Consider the following 8,522-nt stretch of genomic DNA (forward strand, 5'->3'; position numbering starts at 1 on the left):
ACTTGGTTATTACAATTTGTTAATTAGATTAATAAAGCTCGAGAGAGTATATTGATAGATTAGAGAATTCCGTCAAAAGCATGACTTGAGAAATAAAATTCAATCATTAGAGAAGAATAGGGTAGGTGAACCGAGATCCTAGCAATCATTTATTTATTTTCTGAGCTTAATTTATTGATTTTTTATTCTTATTTTTATTTTTATTTTAGTTTATTAATTTATTCTCCATCTATCGTTTTAATTAATTAAAGAATCATACTTGAGGTAATTTTGTCATAAATCAATCTCTGTGGGACGATACTCGTACTCTGTACACTATATTATTACTTGACTCGTGCACTTGCGAATTTATTCGAGCCTAATTGATATATATATTTAAGTTGATTTTTTGTGGTAGTATTTGCTCGATCAATATTCTCCGATTTTATTGAGCACATATTAGAGGTTTTCATGGATGATTTTATCGTTTATGGTGATTCGTTTGAAAAGTGCTTGTCTAACCTTGCTTTTGTCCTAAAACGGTGTGTAGAAACGAACTTTGTTTTGAATTATGAAAAATGTCATTTTATGGTTGGATAAGGTATTGTTTTGGGTCATGTGGTTTCATCTAAGGGTATTGAGGCGGAAAAAGCTAAAATTGATATTATTCAATCTCTACCTTATCCCACATGTGTGCGGGAAGTGTGTTATTTTCTTGGACATGCAGGTTTTTATAGGATATATATTCAATATTTTGCAAAAATTGCATCACCCATGTGCAAGCTGTTGCAGAAATACGTCACTTTTGAATTTGAAGAGTCATGCAAAACTTCTTTTGACAAACTTAAAGACTCATTGACTTCTGCACCTATCATCCAACCACCTTACTGGAGTAAACCGTTCAAAATTATGTGTGATGCTAGCGACTATGCGGTAGGAGCGGTATTGGGACAACGAGTTGGGAAATCATCGCATGCCATCTACTATGCCTCGCGCATTCTGAACGATGCCCAGGGAAATTATTCCACCACTGAGAAGGAGCTTTTGGCTGTAGTTTTTGCTTTATAAAAATTTCGATCTTATTTAATGGGTGTTAAAATTGTTGTTTATTCTGATCATGCAGCTCTTCGTTTTCTGATGGAGAAGAAAGAGGCCAAGACAAGGTTAATAAGATGGATACTACTCCTGAGCGAATTTGACTTGGAGATCAAGGATAAGAGAGGAACGAAGAATAGAGTGGAAGATCACTTGAGCCAGTTGGTCCATATTTGTGGGGACCCAGGTTGCTATCTCATCTTAGGGCAAAGTACAATTAATAAAAATTAATCATACCTGATAAAAGAATAAACAAGTCAAAGCACAAAGATTTTTTTTTTAAACATACACGGACCCCGTGCCTAGGTCCGGACGCAGGTCCGTGCATTAACCTGAAGCGGACACAAACTAAAACATTGTACACGGACCCCGTGCCACTTCCATGCCCGGGTCCATGCCCAGAGTTAAAATCTCGGGTTTGAGAAATTTCAGGCCTCGCTCGATCGGCTCAACTTGACCGATCGAGCGAGCACATTAGAACATTTCTCGGGTTCCTTCTAGACCACACGGACCCATGCACGGATGCAAGTCCGGGTTCTGTGCCCTGCTATAAAAATTCAGATTTCAAAGTTCAAACTTAACCAATGCAATCATTCATGCATCAATTCTAAGAATGCTATTAAATCTTTGAACTATACCAAAGCATAAATATTAAGATCTAACAGTACTCTAAACAATTACAAGTATTTAACAACAACATACAAAGTTCTTGTATCATTTCTAACATGTTTCACCAACTCAAAGTACAAGTTGTTCTGCTAAAACCCGTGTCCTCACATGCTACGACTCTCTCTCACGCTATCCCTGTCTTTTCTGACCAGCTCCTGCCCCACCTATTGCCATGCACACATACAAAACAAAGCAATAGCCGGATACCTCCGGTGAGAATAAAATCCCAGTATAAACAACATAAAGTGCGAGATAATAAACGTGAATGCAATGCATGTGTCAAAAAGAGGTTATCAAGCTGATATCAATAGAATATTAGTTATTGGGATCCCGAGGAAATAAACTCTTAAACGACCACCAACTCACCCAATCGAGGTGAAGTCAAATAATTTATTTCCTCTGACTTTGGTGCAACTATAGTGAGTCTTCTGGCTCTAGAAGTAAGTCTACATTCCGTGCCACTCAACTACAGTCCTCCAAACGTCATACGCACTCTAGGCCTTTCAACCCTCTGTGCTTTCAGGCTGCAGTTCAAGATGAATGAAAAATAATATGTATGCAATAAATACTATAAAACATCTTGAACATCTAAGCACATAAGCAAGAAAAGCATCAAAATCATCTAATCACATAAAAACACAAAATCAAACAAGTATGTGATTAACAAGGGAATACTCGAAACAATAGCTATTTCGAGTGTTCTATCCCATCTGGATTTGCTGTCATTTATACCTTTCAATGTCGAGTCTGACAATACTTCAAATCTGAAAACATAACATGATGAACATATATTAAAATCTGCTCAAGTCATGGCTACTTGCTCAATGCAACAACTTCAAACCTTCTTCAAATCCTTCTCGGTTCGAATCGGAGATCTTGAGTTCGGCAAACTTTTGATAAAATCTGAAATAATATGGATACAATCTAACAATATCAGATTTACATTCAAACAATGTTTCTTTCAAGCAATAATATCAAAGGCTTGACATTTTGCAAATCAGCGGCATAACGGCTACAAACCGACAATCGAACAATATCCAAATCAATCCAACAATCAATACAACTCATAATCCTCCTTGTACCAACCATATACATGCTCAAACTCACAAAATCATACATCATATTTTCGAAAATAGCTTCATAAATCCATATAAAATCCGAACGACAATCTTTTTCCGAACCGTCTGCGAATACTTAATCAGTACAACCCATATATGCATAAATCTTAAAATCATGAATTTCCATATTCAACATAAAAATAAAATTTGAGGAAAGTGAATGAAACTTGTACCAAAACGTAGCTCTCGGAACGGTGATCACAGATATATATTTCTTTTGAATTTCTGACGATCGGAGCGCGAGTTATCAGAGCTTTTACGGATGAAAATGGCGCTGGGAAAGGTTGAGGTCGAGTTCTCTGCCTTTTCCTTTCTTTTGTCTGATGATACACGTGAGATTTCTAAGAATTAGGTGGACATTTAGATATATATTAGTCAAATTGCAGTTTAGTCCCTAAACTTTTGGCTATTTGCAATTCAATCCCCGGAAAAGCGATTTAATTCAATTTAATCCTTATTCATTTAAGAATATTAGAATTTAATTCTAAACTCTAAATATTCCCACATTAAATATTCTCGGATTAAAATTAAATAATTCAGGGCCTTACATTTCTCCCCCACTAAGGCATCAGTTCGTCCTCGAAATCATAAGCAAGCTAAGCTGTATATACAATCTGTATACACATAAGATAATGAAATAACATAAAGCAGAATAAGAACTCACATCAATGAAACAACTCTAGAAATCTCTGTCTCCTATCTGAGTCAGTCTTCCAAGTCGCTTCTTCTGTGTCATGTCGACTCCACTGAACTTTGACTAGCTTTGGACCGCGGGCAGTATCATGCTCTTCGTGTGCATGGCGACAAAGCTGCTGCCGCGGCTAAATATTGTGAGAGTTTGTTCAAGAGCCCGTATAGATCCCCCTTCGCTGGGGATGATTTGAAGTTGAGTCTTTTGTGTGATATTGTAGGGATCATTGCTGACGATCTTAATGCAGGAAAAAAGGTTTGATACTGTTGTTCGTTCAAGGCCACTATATATTTACGTATATGTTTTGGTAAAGTCTTCTCTTTATATAGAGGCAATTGTTTTTGGTCTATGTTTGTTTTTGACCTTGTGGATCTCAAAACGTTTCTTGTCCAAAATTGGATGTTTCTCTGCACAAGATAATTAGTTATTGTTTCTGAGGATTGAGGAAAGCCTCTTTAGTTTCTCTTACATTATGCTTTTTAGGGCGAATTGCGATTTTGATCCTATTATAATTTTCACTTGATTTTGGTATCAAATTTGAGTTTTAGATTTACATAATTTGGTTGGCAATTTTAATTTTTTTAATTTTTGTTTTTTTTTTTTTGAGACTGGAATATGATTACTATTGTTAAAAACCAAAAATTGTGGAGCAAGACTGAAATTTGACAAAAGAAGATACCAAATTGCAAAACCAGACGAACAAATAAACGAGGCATTCTTAATGGTCCGGTTCGGCCCGGAACCGAACCGGATCCGACCCAAAAAACCCGGAACTTCAGTTCCGACCCAAAAAACCCGGAACCGGACCCGGTATAGAAGAACCGGACCTGGAACCGGGACCAATCCATTACTTAATGGATTGGACCGGTTCAGGATTTTCTGAACCAGACCAGAAACCGGTAAAAAATTTACAACAAAACAAAAAAATAAGAAAAAAAAAAAAAGAAGATTAACATAGCAATTGGGGCAACGGCTTGTGGCTGTGCAACGGCACAATTGCACATGCAGTAGCCTTTTGACTTATCAAACGGCTACTGAATGTATTTATTAAATATTATTATTAAATATTAATTGCAATTTGGCCTTTAATATAGGGCCAATTGCAAAAAAACAAAAAAAAAATATTGTATGAGTTTCGACCAAAATTCGGAGTATTCGAAGTATATTTTGGTAAATGGTGATGAATTTTAGATGTACAATTGTGAAAATAAATGTTACAAGTTATTATGTTATAGAAATTTTATATTATCAAGTACTATTTGAGTTCAAAATTAATGCAAATAAAATTTTTTTCATTCGAAGCTTAAATTACTTTGAAAATGAATAAATATGTGTTTGAAAATTCAAAACGCGTATATAACATTCGAATTTTTTTTTAATTAAATCAAAATTTTAATTTATTTTTTTTTCAAAAAAACAAAAAAAAATATTTTTAAATAAAAATTTAAACTTTGGGATATTTTTTTTTAAAAAATATAAACCGTGCCGGAACCGGCCCGAAACCCAAAGAAAATGGTTCCTGTTCGAATTGGTTTTTAGCTTAGAACCGGACCGGTTTAGTATCGGTTCCGGGACCGAAAGAACCAGAACCAGACCGTCGAGACCCTTAAGCATGCCTACCGTTCTACTCTTTTTAAATTTATTTTTAAAATATCAATAAAAATACATCTTTTATAAAAACAAATGTTAAGCACTATTTGGTATACGTTATTATTAATCCATATATATTTTTTTCAAAAAAAATAAATTTAATTCATATATATTTTATCTTATCCAATGTCGCGTTCTTTTCATTATAATATTATTCATCAATTTATTTATTATTAATTTACATCAATCAAATTATTAAATTTAAATTATTATTTATATTTTATTTAATGTTAAAAAAACAAAAAAATCATTTTATATTTTTACATAAAATTTAATCAATCAAATTAAATAAATATAATCTATCAATAACATTTGATACGATATTAAATATCATTTTTTTTATTATTATTATTATTATATTATATTATTTGTCTATATATTACTTATTCTATCCCTGAACCAAATGATACCTTAAAAAAATTATATAAATTTTTTTTAAAAAAAAAACAATTTTAACTTGTTACGAAAATCTCCATAATCACTTGCAAACACTACCTTATTGCAAACACTACCTTAAACGTTCAAAAGGAGCCAAAGTTTTTTAATCCCAATGGCCAATGGGATGGATTTTCCGTGCTGAACAGTATTTCAAGATCAAGAGTATTCCCCCACAAAACAAGGTTCAAGTCGCATGCATATCACGTATGGAGGAACCAGCGATACATCGGTACATATGCATCAAGAAGAAAATTCTGGAATCGCCATTTGAGCAATTGTCTTCTCTTCGACAGAATTAATTAACAGTGGCAGAATACATAAGACTTTTGAATTTTTTTAGTCGCTCAGAGTACCGGAATTACCAGAAGAAGATTAGATGGGTTATTTTCTCATTGGCTTAGGGGAAAAAGTATGCCGCAGAGTTGGTAACCACGGAAAGGAATAGCGAAGAGGCTGCTGGCTGCAGGTATGGTTTAAAAAATTCAAGCCAAAGTGAAATTGAAATTGGGTCCATTTCATAAGTTCATCAATAAAAATACTTTTGGGTGGGGCGTTGAATATAGAAGCAAATTACAAGGAAATCATCAACATAAACCAGCATATGCAATTTTGTAATCATTTCGAGTGGCTAGGCTACCAACAATATTCGTGGTTAGCAAGAAGGGCAGTCAATTATTGTATTAGTGCTCGTACCATTGATATTATGAAAGACACATACGCCATTGAATAACTAATTATGATTATTAGAGAAACATACCACATACAACTGACTAACAGGAGCATGCTAGCCGGCAACATATTGAAACATGAAAAGATCCAGAATAGTGATCCACATCAAAAACAGTATATCCATCATTCCAAACAGCAAATAAACTATTCATGTTTAATCTAGTAATTCATTCGAATGATAAAATTAAACACTAAAACATCATATCCCATGTGTACATCCTAAGATTCAGATGAGCACTAACAACATACATTTTTATACATATTTTCGTCAAAACATTTGGAGTATGAGGTTAACTAATAAGTTCATTCATTCAATCTTCAAAACCACACCGTAAACACACAAAAATTAAAAAGTGTCCAGCATAAGAGAAACACAAAAACAAACAAACAAGCAAGGTCCTATGCATATGGGAGACAGTGCTTTCGGGGCATAAAGAGGAAGTCATATTTCTGGATAATCAGACACCATTCTTCTATCTTTTCTTTTTAGGCAGAACATTCTTTGCACGGCGGTGGCTATGCAAGTGATCAAAGATCTGACGATTCAAAGTCTCTTTGACGGTTTTCTGCGAGATTGTACAATGCCTTATTAGCCATAAATTTCGAGTAGCAAACTATACTAAGAAATAAAGATAAGCATTGTTCTTGGTACTGCAGAGTGTTTCTTGGCGTATTCGATAATAGATTTGCCATAAGGATCTACAAGGACTCTGGAGAAAAGAGGACTGTGTATTATCTCATAGATGATTTGAGGTGCGTATGTTTTTTTGTATTTCTCCATCAATGTCAATACTACATTGCTTCAATGTTTGTGCATCGAGAGGAGAGCGAAATCGCCACTCAGTTGACCTACAATGTCTCTTACCAAATTATCCATCCTGACGTCTATTACATACATCACCATACAGCTCCTGAAACAGGAAAATAAGAATGTTGGTTTTGAATTTTACGAGTGTGTGCGCATCTATGAACACATACCCAGTTCTATGTCGAGACAGCTGAGATACATCTGCTGCTATTTTTGAGATAATACTCGGGTGACTTTCTAGTAAAAAGGCTTTACGTCCGAGCACTTTCATAAGAAGTCTGCATCCGCTTTCGTCGGTGGCCATGTCCAAAAAATGATCAGCTATCAAATCAAGTATTGGCTGCGAAAAACACAAGTACTATTAATTAGTAAATTCGAAAAACCGGGATGAAAATCTATCAGTCACAAATAAATAATACTTGAGTTTGTTCTGGAGAGAAGATGTCGAAGCAACGGGCAACGACGGTAAAACCAAAATCGTCGTATACAATCCGTGGCGTGAGGCGTTTCAAGGCGCATATCATATCAGATTTTTGCTTCGGTGTTCTGAGAGAAGAGAGAAAGCTCATCATGGCGCCAGACCTGCAAATTAAAGAAACACAAAAATCATGAAATTTGAGGTGTTTTTTTAAGGTTACTGTGCAAATTATGGTTTTGTAGGCATACCCATTACAGTTGAGACACAAAAGCATGAGAAAATGGAGATCGGCAGTAACCGAAGAGACCAACTGGTCCATCTGCTGCTCGTTGCAGACTTTGAAAAGGTTCAGAATCACTGTGGAGCCAAACTTATCGAACATCAAAATACACACACCTCTGCAAATATGAATTGGATATCCTCCGGTTTCTTTCCTTTGAGTTTCTGATTCAAGAAAACGCAATAGTATGGATCCATTGATTTCCAAAACACCTGGCCCTTTAAATCTTCCAAAGATATAAAACGGTGCAGCGGCAGCGGATCATTAATAACTGGCCTAGATGCGAAGGGAAAAGCAGGCTCTGAATACATCGGAAATTTATCAACAATTTCAGGCGGTGACGATCGTGTTCGCTCGCTAGGGTTTGAGTTGCTTGGGAACCACTCTTTAATTAATTTTTCTAAATTTTATATTATACTAAATTTTTTTTAAAATCTATTATTTTTAATAATGGAGGAGGCTTATTTTATTTTATTTTTATTTTAATAGGGATTGGATCCCTGTTATGAGCATATATACTAACTTTACAATATGATTTTAAATCAATGTTTAGGTCCTTCACCAATTTATATAATGAACGGTGGTCAAATTTGATATATGTTTGAACATTGTCGTTCCCGTTGGTATGTATAAATTATCTTCATAAG

General features: G+C 34.7%; 2 protein-coding genes across 2 annotated transcripts; one reads left to right on the plus strand and one right to left on the minus strand.

Annotated features, from left to right (window-relative positions):
- The first annotated feature begins 1,065 nt into the window (after nucleotides 1-1,065).
- LOC140873911 (uncharacterized) lies at nucleotides 1,066-6,962 on the plus strand. Its single transcript, XM_073277194.1, has 4 exons — nucleotides 1,066-1,261; nucleotides 3,623-3,807; nucleotides 6,042-6,106; nucleotides 6,860-6,962. Exons 1-4 carry the CDS (start codon nucleotides 1,066-1,068, stop codon nucleotides 6,960-6,962), a joined length of 549 nt encoding a protein of 182 aa, XP_073133295.1.
- Nucleotides 6,616-8,218, minus strand: LOC140876432 (pumilio homolog 12-like). The gene is made up of 5 exons (XM_073280391.1): nucleotides 7,844-8,218; nucleotides 7,597-7,759; nucleotides 7,348-7,517; nucleotides 7,022-7,280; nucleotides 6,616-6,935 (listed from the first exon to the last, which is right to left on the minus strand). Exons 1-4 carry the CDS (start codon nucleotides 7,975-7,977, stop codon nucleotides 7,172-7,174), a joined length of 576 nt encoding a protein of 191 aa, XP_073136492.1. The 5' UTR covers nucleotides 7,978-8,218; the 3' UTR covers nucleotides 6,616-6,935; nucleotides 7,022-7,171.
- Between the last annotated feature and the right edge of the window lie 304 nt (nucleotides 8,219-8,522).

The sequence above is a fragment of the Henckelia pumila genome, chromosome 1 (genome assembly GCF_033568475.1).
Source record: "Henckelia pumila isolate YLH828 chromosome 1, ASM3356847v2, whole genome shotgun sequence".
Taxonomy (NCBI): domain Eukaryota; kingdom Viridiplantae; phylum Streptophyta; class Magnoliopsida; order Lamiales; family Gesneriaceae; genus Henckelia; species Henckelia pumila.

Bases quoted from the DNA above. Each gene is read 5' to 3' on its own strand.
- LOC140876432 (XM_073280391.1), bottom strand. From the start codon at position 7,977: ATGTTCGATAAGTTTGGCTCCACAGTGATTCTGAACCTTTTCAAAGTC. The intron at 7,518-7,596 runs GTATTATTTATT...TGTTTTTCGCAG, and splicing joins TCTCTCCAGAACAAACTCAA to CCAATACTTGATTTGATAGC. The intron at 7,281-7,347 runs GTATGTGTTCAT...TTCCTGTTTCAG, and splicing joins CTGTCTCGACATAGAACTGG to GAGCTGTATGGTGATGTATG.
- LOC140873911 (XM_073277194.1), top strand. From the start codon at position 1,066: ATGGGTGTTAAAATTGTTGTTTATTCTGATCATGCAGCTCTTCGTTTT. The intron at 3,808-6,041 runs GTTTGATACTGT...TCATTGGCTTAG, and splicing joins ATCTTAATGCAGGAAAAAAG to GGGAAAAAGTATGCCGCAGA. The intron at 6,107-6,859 runs GTATGGTTTAAA...TTTTCTTTTTAG, and splicing joins GAAGAGGCTGCTGGCTGCAG to GCAGAACATTCTTTGCACGG.